General features: G+C 34.1%; 2 protein-coding genes across 5 annotated transcripts in view; one reads left to right on the forward strand and one right to left on the reverse strand.

Annotated features, from left to right (window-relative positions):
* Window positions 1-353: 353 nt before the first annotated feature.
* LOC112051674 (uncharacterized) lies at window positions 354-18305 on the forward strand. Its single transcript, XM_024090454.2, has 9 exons — window positions 354-732; window positions 4246-4446; window positions 4518-4628; window positions 5004-5120; window positions 5200-6518; window positions 6746-7943; window positions 8888-8997; window positions 9679-10069; window positions 10613-18305. Exons 1-9 carry the CDS (start codon window positions 582-584, stop codon window positions 10804-10806), a joined length of 3792 nt encoding a protein of 1263 aa, XP_023946222.2. The 5' UTR covers window positions 354-581; the 3' UTR covers window positions 10807-18305.
* The window catches only part of LOC112051744 (SPARC-related modular calcium-binding protein 1), a 35175-nt gene continuing 26978 nt past the window's right edge, over window positions 12350-20546 (reverse strand). For all 4 annotated transcript variants that reach the window (XM_052890781.1, XM_052890780.1, XM_024090559.2 and 1 more), the window contains 4 exons: window positions 19050-19242; window positions 16993-17086; window positions 15218-15474; window positions 12350-14639 (listed from right to left, as the gene is read on the reverse strand). In XM_052890781.1, coding sequence (XP_052746741.1) covers window positions 14560-14639; window positions 15218-15474; window positions 16993-17086; window positions 19050-19242 — 624 coding nt within the window. In that variant the 3' untranslated portion in view covers window positions 12350-14559. The remainder of the gene's footprint in view (window positions 14640-15217; window positions 15475-16992; window positions 17087-19049; window positions 19243-20546) is intronic.

The raw sequence follows: 20546 nt of genomic DNA on the forward strand, positions 1-20546 counted from the left end.
TCTTGCGCTTTTAGCATTTCAGGGGTGAAATTCACCTTTTTTGTTAGAAATGGGAAAAAATGTAAATTTGACCATTCTACCCTACCCTACCCCTACCCTAGAAACCACCCTTAAGTCGCACAACTCACCTGCTCAATCTGACTGATCGCAGATCCAAAGAGAAAAAAATTATAAATCAATTACAAAAAAGTTATTTTTACGTAGCTCTTTAACCAACGATCACGATTACAACTATTATAAAACACCGATTCTATAATCGCATTAGATCGTTGATCTTATAGGTACTTTGACAGAAATATAATGTCTAGCGAGGCAAGTCCTTATGTAATTAGTCTGTCTTAGGCCTCTATGGAGTAGAATCCAAAACCGTAAAATAAATATATAAAAAAATATTATACGCTTGTGGAACTGAAAACCACTAAACACTATTTATTTTTTAGAGAAAAATTAAATTGCAGTATGAAAATTAAAATTATCTAGTATTATTGTAAACCGTACGTGTGATATTCGTGCAGATGAATAAATTTGAATCTAAAAATGTTGTGCGACTTAAATTTTAGGCAAAATTAGGTGAATACATAATGGATGCTACGGCATCTAAAGTACGGAATGCCGAAGCAGATTTGTTTGGTCTTTATCTAAAAATTGAGAACGCGACGTATCCACCAACAATAAAACAAAAAAAAACAGTGATTAAGTATACGAAACTGTCGGACGACAACAACTCTAAAGGTAAGAACTATAATAATGAGAATTGCTTTGGGACAATCGAGCACGTACGAATTATATTAATTATTACCCATTTGGTGTATTACAATTTAAAAGTCGAGACTGATAGTAAGACATTGAAGTTTCTCTACCAAACCTAATGTGCTCAAGCCCAGGAGAGAGGTTGGGTGCAGTTGGTATTGACTTGGTGTGGTCTCCCCAGTTAATAACTGGTTGACACCAGAAAGTTTGGAAATTGTTTGTCTCATTCAATCTTGCGACAAACATTATACAATAACTGCTTATTTAATTAAGCAATGTAAAATAAAGTTTAATAATAAAGCTATTTATTTCCATTATGTAGATTACATGTTTATTGATTGTATGTGTAGATTGTTTGGTTTGGATTATAAAAGGGAAGTCTTAATCAGATATTCAGCAGTCTAAAAATATTTACACATAGGTTACCAGAACAGGCTACATGTTCTAATATCCCAGTATATAGGATGACCTTCACTAAGCCAATAAATATATTGCAGATGATTTACTTAAAAATATTTAGTCCAGGATATGATTATGATGATGTCCAGAATCCAGGACTGATATTGCGCAAACAACCCACCATGTTCGTAATAGGTGGTAGAAAGATAATGAACTGTCAACTAACAGTTCATTTTCGTTCTACTAGATAAAAAAAAATCATATATTTTTCAGACATGATTACATGAAAATTTTAGTTTTTAAATATGTTTTTGGCAATACGAGCCAAAATGCCTGTTGGCCATGGTAGTCTATTTTTTAACTATTTCATGAAGGCAGTACAACAAATCCCACAAATGGAGCATTTGATAAAAATATTAGTTGTCAATTATTAGTTTGTGACATCACAAAATGTATGACAGCGTTATTGAAAAATAATAACAATAATAAATTTTAAAAAATACATTATTTTTAAATTAAGTTTTACAAGAAATCCTTAACTTTTATTAAATAAAACCAACATATTTCAGATCCTTATTCCATGTACTACACAAAATTAATATTCATCATCATCATCATATCAGCCGATGGACGTCCACTGCAGGACATAGGCCTTTTGTAGGGACTTCCAAACATCACGATCGGGTCGACCAACACTGCGCTTACTAGTGCGGGGTCGCCATTCCAGCACTTTAGGACCCCAACGTCCATCGGCTCTTCGAACTATGTGCAATTAATATTGTCTTTATTAAATTTTATTAAATTTGATATGAGTCAACTACCCTATTAACTGTTTGAGTGCACAACTGATGCTAGGACTCTTCTTTTTTGCTAGCCTTGGTCCTCCTTTCTAGAACATCAGTTGACTTAAGTGCTGTTTCAGCTCAGCTTCAGCTTTTCAATTTTTTCAGCTGTTAGCTTTACAAGTTTATTAAATAATGTATCAAAATCATAGATAATTCAGCTGGTCCACTAGCTTTATTTGTACTATGAAGGTGATAGACACATGCTTTTTCCTGCCACTAAGCATAATTGCTTCTGTTTTTTCTGGGTATAGTTTCAGATTTTTTAATACCATCCATACCATATTTTCTTAAGTGTCAATTGCCTTCAATAAGTAGGTGGTCCGTACCAGCAGTTACTAATAGCTCTAAATCATCCGCAAATCCTACAAAGTGTGTCTTTTCACCTTGATGTCATTTGAAGACTAGCATCATGTAGAATGTACCATAGTGTAGGGTAGTGCATTATGGCATTCCACTTTAATAGAAAATAGTAAACATAATGTTTGCATATTCTTTAGGATTCATACTCTTGCTCGATTTGTATTAACCTTTAACTGGAGACATAAAAAATTATAACACTGTAAGAGACATGACGTCTCACAGGCACAATACTTTCAAACCTCATTTTTGTCTTTAAATTTGTTTTGGATCTTTCAAAACTGTATTGATATTTAACCATTGGTATGTATTGAAACACAAAAAAGATTAAATCAGCTTTTATTATTAATTAAAAAATACTTAACTTAACAATACTTAACACTCAATGGTACTTTATTATAGCATTTTGTACCATTAAAGTGTTTTTCAGATAGCATGGGTACGGTGACAATTGCCTGTACGACATTCATAATATGTACAATTATCGTGAATTGCTGCAAACTTTCAAAAGTGAAACGAACTGTCACCCACACCATCCTACATGAAATGAACTATCATATTACAGACTAAAATTTCCAAGACAACCCATTGGCAATATATTTATTGACATATTTAATTTGATACAAAAAAACTATCCAACAACCATACCTACCTATACTTATATTACAGCAGACATATAAAATGTTGTATTTCTTTACTTGGTTACATTTTGGAATTCAATGCTTTAACATTCTGACTCAGGTTTGATTATAGAAACATAGTTAATATTTAGACATAAAAAAAAATTTTGTACTAAGTAGTTTTAGCTAAGCTTTAACTTATGTTGCAATTGATCTTCGCTTTTAATGTATGCATGGCATAAAAATCATTTATATATTTATATATATCAAATGTAAAATCTTAAAAAAGGCACAATCTGTATTTAAAAAAAAAACAGTAATATGCATTACAAACTCATTTCTTCATACATTTATTTACATAGATCTTAATGTTTTAGTCAACAAATGAGTCTTCAATGAAATATATCTAGGCCATTCATTAAACCCTGGCATACAGTGAAATTTGCAGGCCGAGAGGAGAACTAGAATAACTCATTGTTTAACAACCTGGTAAATCAAAAGTCTGCCCTTTACCTCAAAGCATTCAATAAGTAATTCAGAAATTTAAGCATTACTCTGGGAAACAGTATTAGGGGATTAAGCTTCATAGACTGAATTATTTAATTTAATAGGTTGTGAATAGTTATGTATGTATATATTATTTATATGGGTAGTATTTCTCCAAGTTGGTGCTTTTGATGCAGAACTGAATGTGTTATTCCAGTTCACTAATGGTTGATGTGAAGAATGACTGAGATTGAAAAGGAACTGAAAAACTATGTGGTACTAGTTTGTTGATCAATCAGAAATAGATTGTAGTCAAAGTATAGTTTGATTTAAGACTTTCAATGTCTTCGTTTATTGACTTATTTTGATAATAATGCAGTGTGTCCCAGGATCTTTGATGAAAAATGAGTTTTCTACTTAATAAAAATACAAAAAATAATAGAGTTGATTAAGCTCAATCACAATCACCATCATCAGGCTGTATCCGTCCACACCTGGACATAGGCCTTTTTGAGAGCATGCTACCACAAACAATCCTCTGTCTTCCTCATCCAGCTACTTCCCACTACCTTCTTAAGGTCATCAGACCCATCTAGCAGAAGTCCTAAGGTACTAAGTTCAATGCTTGCAGTTAATTAAGTAAAATTTACTAATCTAGAATACCAATAACTTGTCTTCTTAATTATTAATAACTCCTACTATTATTACAACTAACTACTTACTAACATCATAGGTATTCAATAAAAAATATAATGCAAATGAAATTTTATAATTTATCATGATTTTAGCATCAAGGATGCCTCAAGGTTACATTTTAGAACCCAGGTTCAGAAGAGTAATAGCAATTGAGGAGCCAAACATTAGCACGCGAAGGTCTCTAAAGTCAGATGTTGCAATACCATCTACTGTAATGGCTTCTGATATTTGTAAACGAAAAATTGTCACAATAGAAGAAGATGATGAATATACAAGCTATTATCCTAAATTCTGTATGTATTCAACAAACAAATAGTAACTATTAATCTATTAACATGATCAATAAAGCACTGAAATTTTACAGCACACCATGTAAGAAAATCTTATACAAATGCAATTAACAGAGCTGTTGAAGCTAAAGAAGAAAAGCCAATATCACAACAAAGAATATCAAGATTAACATATAATTCCAAAAGTATGTATATAAACAAACATATTTTACACTCACAATTCACGTGTATTTGGATGCTCTTCATTCAACAAACTAATAAGAAGTTAGTTCCCCCCCCTGCTATTAACATATGTAAATACAAATATTTATTTGTATTATTTAGTTATATTACTGACTGACTCTCTTTAATACAAAATATACTATTATATTCGTCAGAAACGGTTCTTTCTTCTGGATTTTGATGTTTTTGTCTCAAACATCCATCAGGTTCATACATTCAATGTTAAGGCTAGTTCCTATGCCAATCAAACTAAGCTATTATCAAATACCTTTTTTCAATAATTCATATATTGGTTAGCATTAATACTGTTAACCCATAAATTTTTTGTTTAATTTTAGACTCAAAAGATGTAAAGTCAAATACAAAATCCAACAAAGCAAGTGTTGCAAAAGAGTTAAGTTACATTAAATCAGAAAATAAGTACAAAATATCAAGAGGAAACAATGAAAGTGAAAGTATACATAATTTTATTTATATTAAGTTAAATATCATTATAATTCACAAACACACTAAATAACTTGTAAATATTTTCAGAATCTTCACGAGGTGCAAAAAAATTTTATGCACCCCCTATTTATAAAAATTCAGGAAAAGTTGACAATGAATTACCAGTTTTTCAAAATAAATCTAAAAAAGAATGTTTGTCAAATGTTTCCCTTAATAGTAGAACCAATGTGAAATCTCCTAAGTTGAAACAAAGTAGTATATCTATATTAAAAGATACAAAGATGAAACACGCGCTCGTTCCTGTAATACATGTTCCACTTGATAAAAAGCTACCCACGAAAGATGTTGCTACTGAAATGTCAGAAGATATATTAAATTATTCTGTAACTAAATTCCATACAGTGGACTCTTGTGTCCAAGTTACTGATGACACCAATTTTGAAGATACAAGTGTAGGTACAGTTTTACTAAACAAAGTGGATCAAGGAACTGAAGTAGTTATAAATAATGTGGATCAGGGAACAGAAATATTGTTAAACAAAGTGGATCAGGAAATCGAAGTAGATCAAAATTTAATTAGAAATAATATTATTAATGATATAAAAAAATCATTTGATAGTCTTGATATACCAAATGTAAGCTTAATTAATAATATTAAAAGTGATCTGCCCAAAGAAGATATAGACGTTATGAATAAGGAATCAGATGCTCTGGATGTTCCGATCAATTTAGTGTCTCCGGCAGATATAAATAATTTTAAGGAGTCTAATCTTCATAAAAAATCTTCTTATTTTATTAGCAGAGCAACTTTAACATATACTACAAAACAAAAAATTAATTTTCATGTTATAGGCAATAATAAGGTATTGCAGGCTCATGCACCTTCTAGTCCATTAGCATATCCTATGAATGTTGTTTCGGTATATAAAAATGAAAAAAAAAATCAAGAAAACCATGATAATAACAGAAAAATACATCACAAATATGAAGATGAAAACGATGAACACGAAAATGATAAATCATACATTGAATTAGAACACTCATCTGGTTCAACCTCTGTTAACGGTTCATATGTCTATGATAGTGAAAAATTAGTAAAACCTTCGGAGATAATTAGTTCAATCCAAATTAATAATAGTTTGTTACACAGTGACTACATCTGTGAACAATTCCAAAGAGAGCTCAACTTCATTGACTCATTTTTTGAGTCTCTCCAGTATTTAGAGAGTTGTTCTTTATCCGAAAAGTGTATTGGCGAAAATGATGATTGGATGAAAGTTGATGAATGGATAAATAATAGTGGAAATGAATTCAAACATTTAGAGTTTGGGTCATTTTTATCGAAGTTCGAGAATGAAATTAATATTGACGATTCGAAAACAATGGCATCCAAGAGTCTTTGTCTGGTAAGTGTTGCTTTTTTAAGTGTAAACAATTATGAAATAAGCCTCATTTGTTATCATTGCATTGCATTGCATGCTACTTACCTAACATTCAATTTGTGCTTGAGAGATCATTTATTATAATAAGTAATTGGGCCGTAATTGTCATGTAAGCTGTTATTACGAGTATTTAGGTAATTAATAATAGTTAATAATAATTTAAATTACTTAATTAATATGTATAATTCTAGCTCAATTTACTCATTCGCGATGAGCAGAGAAGAGCCAAAAATCTCTTATTTGTCCTGAAAATGCGAGAAGATGCTTTAAAAGATTTTACTAAATCGCAAATATTGTGGCTGGAAAATAAAAAGAAGCAAGATAATACTGATATATCTCAACTGAAAAAAAAACAACGTGGTGCTTTGCTAAAGCTGCAGCATGAATGTGGTGAAATGCAACGTATGCGCAAAGCTTTGTTAACGTTATCCGAAAGGCGCAAATTGGCACTTATAAAAACAAAAAAGAACATTGAAATCAAATTAAGAAACAGTGTGGATGTAGAACAAATTATTTTGGGCAAAAAGAAATTGAAACGAAGTTTTTCGAGTGATCGCAACATAGCACCCCTTAAATGTTTCGAATTGTCGAGCAGTGGATGTGATGATAGCACTACCTCTCGATCGCGATCCGCCACGTCCGTTAATATAAATCAAACTATTCCCAAAAGCATTACGAGTGCCGAAAAGTGCGTCCAAACCAGTGACGGGACTCTAGAAACAATCTGTATGGACCGCTCAACAGAAACCGGTGACAAGAACTTCATAGTTGTAGACGGTGGTTACCTTAATATACTTTTTCATAATTTATCACCTGAAATATTTAGTAGTGATAAACAATATGAAGTAAATAAAGAGGCGTTAAATAATATCGTGCACACAAGTAACCTGCAACATTTCAATTGGAACACCGACATCGTCATTCAAGCATTAATGGATCAAATAAAAACGAACGAGTTGGAGGACCCTAATACGCCGTCGACCGCTCATAGTCTTGTTGAAGAGTTAGACCATATCTACAAAAGTTTGGACGAGGAAAAGTCGCCTGACGATGGTACTGATCAGGCTCAAAATGTTGTAATCGATGAGTTTAATAGTTCACGGGCAACTGAAGATAGTGACAATTTCCAAAATATATGCTTGCAAGATAACAACGAGAGTTTTCATAATATATGCTCCCAAGATAATGAGTTAGTGAGTTTTCCGAGTGATTCATCCATAGATGAATCCTGTACATGTGAACCACTGATGGTGTCTGAAGAATCACATACAACGATGGATAAAGTTGCCGTTAGCGTTTCGGGTCCTTTACCCGTTCCGGCGGGAGCTGCAGCCCCATCCGATGATACAACTTGGGTGTCACAAAATGCACCAACTACGATTTTGCTTGGTATGTATGCGCCAATTTTTTTTTCTTAAAAAGAATATCTTTTAAATATGACCAATATTCCCATTCCCCTCCAACTAGTCGGGAAAGACTGTGCTAGGAGTGGGTACGACAATAGACCAACGGAGCGGGGATCAAACCGCCACGCTTCGGTAAAGAGTCCGACCGCTCTTACCGTTGAGCTATTGAGGCTTTTTGAATTTATAATCTTTAGTAGAATAACAATTTTGCTTCACTAACACAGAGGTTCATTGTTAACATATTCATTATTATCATATTCGGCTCACTGCTGAGCACGAGTCTATTGGTCTAACCCCTCTAAGAATTAGAGGGGTTAGACCAATAGCCCACCACGCTGCACAATGGGGATAGGCAGACTTCACACCCGCACAGAATTAAGAAAATTTTCTGGTATGCAGGTTTTCTCACGATGTTTTTCTTTCAACGTTTGAGACAGGTGATATTTAATTTCTTAAATTGCACATAACTGAAAAGTTGAGGGTGCATGCCCCAGACCGGGTTTGAACCGACACCCTCCGGAATCGGAGGCAGAGGTCACCGGTCATCGGTATCATATACTATAAAGGAATTCTTTAAACCTTCAACGGGTCACCAGTCCCGAGTTCTAGTTTTTCTCTGATATATTTTAAGCACCCGCACAGGGAATCTTAATGCTAAGATATTCGTCTCCACCGAGTTGATTTTTAATAAATAGCTATCCATATGAATGCACCATTTAAAATTTGCTTACAACTTAAACTCGCATCATGGTTTGTAGTGTAGCTATATAATGATTTCTATTTTAATTTTTTTTTATATTTTGTATTTTATAAGCTCGCGCTTGACCACGATCTCACCTGATGGTAAGTGTAGATGTGATTTTATTATGACCACAGAATTGTACGAGTATATACGGTTATTTAAATATACATCTATATTACTTACAGTTGACGACAGTAGTAGACTCGAACTAGTCCCAAGCGAGTCGTCATTGACTTCACCTGTCAACTGTGAAGCTGAAGAGTTAAGACGACAACAACTTGCAATAGAAAGAGAGGTGATTATTTAATTCATAACTTTTACTTGTTTTAAACAGATATAATTAATATTACTATAAATCTATAATTGTATTCTTTTTTATTATTTGTAATTTATCAACAATTTAACATTTGAAATTGATCTCACCAGTTAAGTGATGATGAAGTCTATGATAATATAGCTAACTTATAAATGAGTACAACAGTCTATTTCGGTAAATAGGCCAGTTATATGATTAAAATTCTGAGTTTGACACAACAGTCTTGGGTAGCTTGTTGTAGTAGAGCTCACCCAACCCTCCGATAGGATTTTATACTTTTTGGAGACAAAGTAAATTAGTTTAGTTCTTATTTATCCTGCTTATCCTGAGTTAGCCTGAGCTGGTAATCAAACCTTTGCTTTAAATGAAGTCTGTTTAAATCTTACATAATTTGTTATTATTTACTTTTTAACCGACTTTAAAAGAAGAAGAGGTTCTCGATTCGACGCGTATGTTTTATTTTATTAAATTAATGCGACGCAGGTTTAGCACCACCTCCAAACTGATCAGTAGATAACATGATAATGTAACATAATATGATGTTATTTTTCGCTTTTAAGTCGGTACGTTTTATGTTTTTAAAGTCGGTTGTATTTATAACCTACTTCAAAAAAAAGGAGGAGGTTATCAATTCAAAATCTTTTTTTATTATTATTATAGATTAAAGCGCTAGAGCAGCAGCAGTGTCAGTTATTAGCAGTAAGAGAAATACCTGACAAGCCGCCACCTCCTTACACGCCGCCATCAGAATCCAAAGGGTCAAAACCTATGGGGAAATATTCCGTTGACAGCATAGTAGAGGAAAAGATACGCAACTTCTTCCCCGATCCCAAGAACGATGAAGGCGATTCTATGGACCCCTTTGATGTGTTCGTCAAGGATTTCTGTCTGGACTCCATAGAAAGGCACAAGATGGAGCAGAATCAGAAATATTGGGATACATGTAACTTCCCTCCATCGAAACCCCAAGTTACCACTGAAAAGTTGATCGAGAGAACCACGGCGGAGTTTAAACAAGTCCTTACCTGTGTTCCACCAACTGTTGTATCAGGTAAATATTCATACATATTTTTATTACTTATCAGCTCTTGTGTTTTGTGAATGCCGTTCTAATTGTCTATATATAACTACCCTAGTTGGGTCATATCAAATTTAATATAAACAATATTAATTTCATGTAGTACATGGAATAAGGGTCCGAAATATATTGATATCAATTAATAAAACTTAAGGATTTCTTTTAAAACTTAATTTAAATATCACGTATTTTTTAAAATTTTCCAAACGTCAAAAACGCTGTCGTCCATTTTGTGACGACACTAAACGTCGTATTAATTTGATTAAATTTGAATGTTTGTCAAACGCTCCATTTATATGGGATTTATTGTAGTGACGTCATGAAACAGTTGAAATATAGACTGTTATGGCCGACAGGCGTTTTGGCTCGTATTGCCAAAAACATATTTAAAAACTAATATTTTCATGTAATCACATCTCAAAAAAATATGAAAAAAATATTTTTAGTCTAGTAGAACGATAATGAACTATTTACGACCATTTAAACAAAAGTGTCAACTAGCCTATTAATTTACAGGTGTCGGGGCAAGGCGATCAGATCACATTGATGACATACTGTTCGCCGAGTGGCGACGATGCGAGCCCGAATGGACATCACTGCATGCAGACGAAGTCATCGTCAAAAACCAAGTGTTTGAAAGTATTTTCCAGAAACTTCTCTCTGAGACTATCGATGAGTACAAGCAAAATGTCCTCGAGCCCAAGGACTAATATCTGAATTTTGTGAAATTGTTGTGCAATTTTATAATAATACATGACAGTAAACGCTTATGTTAATGTATAATTATTATTTATTGTGATTTTGCGCTTTTGCATGCATATTTATAATATACAATTGTGTCAGTTTGAATAGTGTCAGAAATTCAATTCTTTACACATTTTTTTGGTGGTTTATGGATTTTTCTCACGCTTTTACTGTTGTTTTTTTATTATCTGTCTATACGTTAAGAGTAAAATATTCTTATTTCAGGAAGAACTTTTATTAATTTTGATAATTGGGGAGATATAAATAAGGGGAGCTTGTAAAAGTTAGGAAATTTACAAACAACACATCACAGTACAAGTAATGTAATATATAATGTATATAAAATAAATATTTAAACTATTTGTATATTAGGAGCCGTAAGAATAATTGACATTTTGCAACTTGCTCACAAAGAGCTCATTATATGTATATTAAGTTATGGGTAATTATAAAAGTATCAATTATCATACACTTAAGTTTACCTAGGTATACACAAGGCAAGTATTTACCCAAGCCTTTTGGGTAAAGTCTGAAAATTAAATCAACTTTATTTTTAGTTCTGGATTTCAGGGACGCTAACACTTAGGTCCACCTAACAGTGACCCAGTCACTATTTGATGTATTATTGTAGGAAATAATAATCTGAGAGTTGGGATAGGCAGGGAGAGTGACGTGACGTGGAAAGGAGAGTGTTTGTTAACAGTCAAAGGCGTCTTTAACCCTACACACAACGTTCACAAGTTCGTGACTCCACTCAAGGTCATTCTCTGCCATTCTAGGGTCTTATTTTGGTTACAGTTATATATTATAATATTAGTATGGATTTCTGTTTAAATTTGGCTACGCCAGAAGACTTATTCAGTCATTCTTATTCAACCACTTTAGAAAAACACTCCAGTAAGGGAAGACTGCATGGAATTGTGGTGCCCCAATGGCCAATTTTCATATTGCCAAGTGACCATGACGAAACCTGGCACCCGGAAGTGAAAAGATCATTTATCCAACCAGGTCTATCATAGATAGACCTTTGTGTATACAGGTAAACGCCGAATTCAAGTTAATGTTCAATTTTCCGTTTTTTTTTTAATTCTAGGTATACCCAGGTAAACTTGGGTAAACTTGAGTTAACATTACCCGTAACATAACTTTGTTTCACTCAAGTATTGTTTTCAAATTTTGCATAGGTTTATTTTGAAGTTATATTTTCGAGTGTTTTGATTATTTTTATTTTGTTGTGATTACGGCGTTATTTCCCAAAATTAAATATACATACTGTACACAAACTGGCCACTAAATAATCATTTATTGAATATCAATAATTGAAATAGGAATAGAGATATAAATTTTTTTTAAAATATACTGATGTGATAGTGATTTGATACTATTTTTACAAAAAACTTGAATTATTTCCCCTTTTCACTAGTTAGTTACTATTTATTGATTTAAAATTACACTTACTAGTATTTAAAACCTTTTTAAAGATTTTTCTATAAGCAATAAAACGTCACATAAAGTACTAAATTATTTATTTAGAAATAGTAATAGAAATGAACAAAATATCACATATCTCTTACACTTTAATCTGACTAAATGTTTTATAAATATTTAAATTAATACAGATTTTCAACTTAAAAATTGTTATATATCATAGCTTAACATTACATTTAAATAAGGGATAATAATCAAAAAGTTATGCCTAAATGTTCATTATACTTCTGGCATTATACTATATTTATTATAATTATGGCATTATATCAACAATTTTATATAAACAACTAGTAAGATGTTATATTTTTAAATTAAATACGTTATTATGTTAGGGTAATTATGCTTTATATTTATTTTCAGTTAAAAAAAATATTTAAGGGTGGTTTAAATAACGATAATATACATCACTGATATTTATATCTGCCATAAAAATAACTTTTACGGCGAGTTTTCTCTGACCGCTTCGGTTAAAGGCGATGCTTCATTAGTGCGTTGCGTGATCACAACGCAGTGTAAGCCACTCATGCATTGCGTTGTCACATAACGCAGTGCAAGAAGACGACGCACGCACCCGGTCAACAATGCATACAAAACAAAATGAGCCCTGTCCGTCGAACGTACAATCGTCGCTTGCGGCGACGCCACGCAGTAACGTGGCATGCCATTTGAAATATATGGAAAACGACGCAGCGTCGTTGCAGAGATGTCGCAACGCACTAATGGGGCATCGCACTTACGTCTTATGTGTATATAACTGTACTGAAAAATCAGCCCTCCGACAAACGTGCAACTCCAAACACATAAATTGAAAGTGCTGTTAGTCTAATATAGTTCAAGGGCTTGTTCACATAGACTGGCTTGAAAAGCATGGCAAATTTTACAGTTTTTATGCTAAATTTAATATACATTTGCGCATTTGTCTGTTGCATAAATAAAACGATAACTTGTCTCTATTTCTGAAAATATCGTAATGACTCATTATTCAGGTTTCACGCTATTAAATTATACAGGATGCTGAGGAGTATTTCCCATAACATAACCCATAACTCTGGGGTTGGATTCTTCCGAAAATTAATTAAAAATGTTCATGGAACATGTGATCTAAAATTAATATTTTCAGGGTAGATAATATTTTTTTTGGAAACAGATCTTAAGATGTGTCCCTTATACGCATACTTATAATTTTGACGTAACCAAGTTTAACGTATTTTAAAATGCAAAAATAGATAAAGGCGTGTGTTACATGGATAGTCGGAATTTTTTAAATTACTATTTTAGCTAAAAATATATTAGTTATGCAGTTCGGCACCTATAAGTGGACTCGTCAAAACCTTGAAGTTACGGGAAATACTCCCGAGCACCCTGTATATATTTATACATTGTTTTTAGCAGACCATTAGTTATACGTATACAACAACTGTCATATGAGTTTACAAAAGATGAAGCCCAAGGGTTGTAGCCCAATTAGTGGCAGTATTATGGTAGTCAATTTGATTTTGTCCCAAGTTATGCCTGAGGGCTAGTATTATTATAAAGTATACACTTCTTGAATTTACCATTTTTGAACCATTTATTTATTCAAAACAAGACAAATCAAAGTACAGTTGCTTTTACCTTTGGGAACATCTGCATTTAACAATGAGATAAATAAATAATAATTTATTATTATTATCATATTTTAAAGTCCCAGTTACCTGTTATTGTTTCACAAAAACGTATGCACTTTACTGGGGTGTTATGACCACTGAAGTGTTTTCAGATAGCATGGGTACGGTGACAGTTCGATTCATTATTGAAAGTTTGCCGCGATTCACGATAATGTCACCGTACTCATGCTATCTGAAATACACATTAATACTGACCTAGTGGTAGAGGTACGTCACTTAATGACGTCACCTATAAAATGGTGTTAATTCAGCTCACAATACAACAATTTTTCAACTCTATAATTATTAGTTGTGACGAGGTTGTAACTCATTTTTAGAGCTAGGTGTTGCTAAGTTTTGTGAACTGAATTGGCACCCGTGGCCATAATCAGTGGCGTGCACAAGGTTTTTAACTAGGGTATGCACTATAGGTACAAATTGTACAAAATAGAAAAATTCGTCCTCCAATATAGGTCCTCAGGGTATGCATTGTGTTTATGTGTGCACGCCACTGGCCATAATATATTACTAGTATCCTCCTGAATTGCGACGACAATATTATTTGTCGGTTGCACTTATACAGTATCAGTCGTCGGCTTTGAGAATAGATTCTAGTGGATTGGGTCCTTTTCTCCTAGGATTAGAAGGAACTTTGGTGGTCTCGGCTGTAAGGAATTAATTTTACTGTCAATAATATAAACTGTAAATAAGATAATTTCGAAAAATTATTTAAGAAACAATATAATGGAATATTATTAACTAGTGCGATTGAAATATTATAAACTAGTGGACCCGGTCAAGCTTCGCTTTGACTACTGTGCGCTTCTTCCCTACCCTCCCCTACTCCCATCCTACCCCTACTTTACCTCTACTCTACCCCTACCCTACCTCTGTGTATCGATTTTTAGCTACCTACCTTGAAAACTGCGTAAAGTCTCATATAAAATTTCACTTAAAAAAAATATAATCACGCACGGTTTTTTTTAGTCACAAATAGCACTGCATACCAATTTTTAGCTTTCTACCTTGAAATTTGCAGAATGCTCCATACAAACTTCCACCCCACATTTTAGGGAAGTGGAGGGTTAGAAAGAGTCAAAAAGTAGCCTACGGCACTCTCCATCCTTTCAACTATTTCCACTTAAAAAATCACGTCAATACGTCGCCCCGTTTTGCCGTGAAAGACGGACAAACAAACACACACATCACAAACATTTATAATATTAGTATGGATTATGCTTACTAGAGCGGCCCAGCGACGCTTGGTTCATCTCTAAGCACGCCATCCACTCTGTTATACTGATTTTGGAGTCGTGGTTAACATCACAATATCGGGGCAACTTTCGGCCGCATCTCCTCAGTTGTTCCATGTTAGCTATCAGTTGGTGGAACGCTTTCCACTCTCGTCTTTCTAAAGCTTTGTTTTTGTCCTTGTCCAGCATCACGTAAGTCCACGTGGCCGCTTGTTCTTCCTTTGACGCACCCCATTTCACCATGTCACTGGATAGGGAAACCATTACCAATGTAATTTTATAACAATTCCCGTGTCAAATCCTAATATTATCTAATAACTAAACTTAACGCTTCATAATTAAATTTTTTATATCTGAGAGATCAATGAAACTACAAAACTTTGATTATTTATCAGGGATTGTTAAAGCCTTATCTACTTCGAAATTGTTTTAAGGCGAATTTACATTTGTCTGACGTGACGTGTTGTGACGCATGAGGACAGAATCGGTATCATACATTTTGTATGACAACGTTTACACTGTGTTGTGACATGTCGTGATGGCTTCTGATGTGCTGCATACAAAATGTATGAAACTGGTTCTGTTATGATGCGTCACAACACGACAAGTCAGACAAATATAAATCCGGCTTTAGATTCTATTAACCAGTCGAGATATCAAAATATACTCCTCGATTACGGAGCCTGAAGCCATGTGACACGTCGATTCCCTTTCTACAAACGTTAACGCTTTGAAAATTATATAAATGTATGGGACTGACGTTCATTACCGGCAGGTCACGTGATCAAATTGTCGATCGGATCTTTCATGCCCATACATATTTTAATACCGTTATCGTTTGTAGAAAGGTAATTGACGTGCCACATAACTACAGGCCCTGCATATAAATATACAGTCTGGATGATGTTTTTCTATTTGTATATTATATACATTGTATTGCTTTAACTTTTTTTTTTTGCTAAACTCGAGTTTAGACTTTACAATTTCATTTTATAACTTGTCATAATAATTTAATTAACAAAGTCAGGTATAAATTAAGTGTGTTTGTGTAATATCAATGTAATCCAAATAAATTAAGTATATATAGTTAAAATAAATTTGGATGTGTCCATAAGAGTAGTATTGAAATGTATTATTGTCATAGTTAATAACACATAATAAACTTAAACCATTAATGCACAAACCACACAAGTAAAGTGAAGAAAGTTGCGTAATACAGAACGATTTTTAATGCAAAGCCTTGGTTTCTACCGCCAGTGATACTATTGAATCATTATTTATTAGTTTCATCTATATCTATACTTATAATAGCATTTCCAATTCTGTACATTGAACACTGACGCAAAAAATATAGTTTTTGTAATTTTTCTGTCTGTCTGTCTTTTTGTAAAGCCGGATTTTTATTTGCCTGACGTATCGTGTCGTGACACATCAGAACAGAATCGGTATCATACATTTTGTATGGCAACGTTTACACTTATGTGTTGTGACATGTCGTGATGGCTTCTGATGTGCCGCATACAAAATGTATGAAAGCGATTCTGTTCTGATGCGTCACAACACGACACGTCAGACAAATATAAATTGCATAATGCCAGAACACTGAATAAATAAAGTAAAACTTGGCAAGAATGTTACAAATAAATATTAGTGAAGTGCTATATATTATATTTTGCATTGATGTTTACGGTTTGATGTTGTGTTTAACTAAAGCTTGTTGTTGTTATTATCTGTGTTAAATGTAAGTATATACAGTTTGTCTTACCCAGGCCCTGTTCCATTGATGGAAGTCGTCATTTTGGACACGAAAAAACTCAACAAATCCTTTAAGAAATGAGTCTTCATAGGTTCAGGACATCCTGAAAATATAAAATAGGTTATTTTTGTATCCTTTTAGTGTAATAGTCAAATCATCAAATGTGATGTGCACAATGTTGGTGTTTAAATTCGACAGAGAGTAATCTCATTAGGTTATAGGGCCTTGAAAAATTAACTCTATTTATGTAGAGTTACTTTGTCGTTGTTTATTTTTTTTTTACTATCTCGTGCCGGGCATCTTAGGCCTATTGGATGATCATTTACTTTTTTTATTTCGCCTCGTTGGCCTTACAATATTTAATAATAGTTAATATGTTTATTACAAATATACTACAAAAGTCTGATTACAAATACACTGTAGCGTTTAATGATATAAGATTAATGATAAAATGGTTGCTTATTTCGAACTGTGCATTTTCATATTTAGTTTTATTTATACTTAGTAATTAAACCTAGTCTTTACGATTTGTAATACAACAATACATATGTTTGAAAAGTTAAAGCTGCTTTCGAATAGTGCGTTCATAAAAATACTACTTGAAGATTGCTTTAATATTTTTCACACAATGGTACCAATTGAGTCAATTACGACATATTTGTTGCAGGACCAGGCTCCGTACTATGCGAATGCGATCACAATAAGAATTGAAATGTCAGTGACCTAGACCGTCACTTGAAAATTACTGTTTGCAAGGAAGTTGTATTAACAATTTTGTTTTTTATGTCGGCCTCCGCGGCGCAGTAGTATGCGCGGTGGATTTACAAGACGGAGGTCCTGGGTTCGATCCCTGGCTGGGCCGATTGAGGTTTTCTTAATGGCTCCAGGTCTGGCTGGTAGAAGGCTTCGGCCGTGGCTAGTTACCACCCTACCGACAAAGACGTACCGCCAAGCGATTAAGCGTTCCGGTACGATGTCGTGTAGAACAAGCTAACAAGTTAGCCCGCTTTCATATTAGATTGTATCACTTACCGTCAGGTGAGATTGTAGTCAAGGGCTAACTTGTAGGGAATAAAAAAAAAACATTGTAACGATGTACATTACTGCCAGTCCTCATTTACTAAATGTCAAAAGCTTTACATTAACCGGTATTATTAACCTATTGTTGTTTACAATCGTTGATAGTGAAAATGTGCCTGCATTTTGTGGTTATTCATAGTTAAGCAAGTTCCTTTATATAAGTAGCACTGTTGATCGATGTCGCATAAATCAAACATGTCTACTATTACATTTGTCAAAAATATAAGCATGTTTTTCATAAATTACTGTAGTTTTAATAACATTCATTATATTACCCATTAGAAACAGCAATTGTATGAAACTATTCAACGCACTTCATAAACAAAGCAAACTAAACTATAACACGAGAAATAACATCGAAAGTGATGTACTAGTCTTTGAAGATGGTGCCCAGCTAAAAATATATTTAAGTAGTATGCTGTAATAACTACATTAATTTAATTATTAATAAATTTAGTATTTTATGCAGTTATTTCAGAAACACTAATAATAATAGGACACCACCTTAAGCTTCTGCTCCATTAGTGTTTGCGTGACGCTTTCCATACATTTTAAATCACATGCCATCTTTGACCTCTTATAATAAAAGGAAACACAATTTCACTTAAAACTGGCCAATTATGCTTTGTCAGTTTTAGAATTATTTGTAAAGAAAGTTATACCTAAAGACCTTTAAACATAGTCCAATATACAATAAAATACTCAATTATGAGCAAATTCAACCATAAGCATTGAGTTTAAGGTTGAATTTGCAAATGCGACTACTTGAATTGAGTGCCAAGAAGTTGTGTTTGGCACTCATTGAGTGGGGACGTTTTTTGATCGCTGATTGTGCAACCACTTTTTAATAGGAGATCGATGCATGCCATATAAAAATATATGAAATAAAGAATATTACTTAAATACAAACACATACATACAAGATACGCGCAAAAAAGAACCCTACTTGCAATCGGGTAAAAAAGGCTGTTAAAATGTGTTCATACCTCGCATAGGGCTGGCATGTTGCGGCGCTGCGTCGCAGTCCGGTCGTTTGTCCTTCACCGAGGAGCCAGGTATAGGCTTGCCGGTGTCCTGGTGCACACACCAGCAGTATCCGGTCGACCGGTAGCACTGAGCTCTGGCGTATCTGCCGTCTCCCATACACTCCGGCACGTATAGTACCGCGCTGCCCGCCTTCTGGAGAGATTGAATGAAAAACATGTAAAGAACAGTTAATGCATCGACAGTTTTACGAATAAGAAAGGGGGCAGACGATGCGTTGCGGCGGTTGCAAGTCCGAAGCGGTGTCGCTGCATACATAGAAATATCTGTGGCATGTCACACGATGCGCTCCTTTCCGCACCGGACTTGCAACCACCGAGACGAGGCGGGGAGGGGTGAATGCGTTGCGACGTCGGAGCGGCACCCCCTCAGCTGTCTATGCGTCACAACATTAATTTATCAAGAGACTATCAAACGCTGCAACGGCGCAGGAGCGGTGTCGCTGCGTCGTCTTACATAGAAATATATGTGGCGTGCACACGATGCGCTCCGGCACCACACCGGACTTGCGACCACCAAGATGAGGCGGATAGAGGTGAATGCGTTGCGACGTCGGAGCGGCACCACTCAGTTGTTTATGCCTTACAAGGATTTACAGACTGTCCAACAGCAGCGTTGGCCTGGACTGCGACATAACACCGCTCGCGTGCCCGCTGATACTGTGAAATCTTTGCGATGCGGCGCCGCAACACATCGTCTGCCCCCGCTCAAAGGGACTAAAATCGCAAAGCTCCAAGATCCGACCACCACCCGTTTAAATGTTGTTGAACTCATTTCTACGTGCAATTCGCTAGGTTTTTTTTTAAGTAAAATGCATTGCGAGGTTGGAAAATAGATTCAGATAGTGCGCACGTAAACTAGTGTCTCTTAAAATTCATCAACAAAAGTATTCCGACCTAGATAAATAGCGGCCTAAAGAAAAAATCATACATTCGCATCGCATAATTTTTTTTTCAGAACAGTCACGTTGAAAACGTAAATTAACAAAAAAACAAAAATGATCCTATAAAATAAAATATTATGAAACTTTTATTTGCTAATATTTTTTTATCAAATTCGCAATCGCTAAGAGATTTTAAATAGTTAAGTAAGCAGCAGTTGTGATAGTTAAGTAAGCATTTGTAAGAAACTAGCAGCCCAGCGGGTTCACCCGCGTAATTCCCATTCTCGTAAGAAAACGGGGATAGAATATAGTCTGTGACATTAACAAACAACGTGGCCTTCTAGTGGTTAAAGAATTTTCTAATTATTTACAGTAGATCCAGAGATTACCTTACAAACTTCTCTATAATATTATTATAGATTAGACTTTACCATAAAAAATGTTCACAGCTTTTTATGGCAAATTGAAAGCTACAGCGATGACAAAATTACATGGCAGTTTCTATTTACATCAATAGAAATGAAGAACAATCAAACAAAAACTATATTATTTGTTA

This window comes from Bicyclus anynana, chromosome Z (assembly GCF_947172395.1).
Source record: "Bicyclus anynana chromosome Z, ilBicAnyn1.1, whole genome shotgun sequence".
Lineage (NCBI taxonomy): Eukaryota > Metazoa > Arthropoda > Insecta > Lepidoptera > Nymphalidae > Bicyclus > Bicyclus anynana.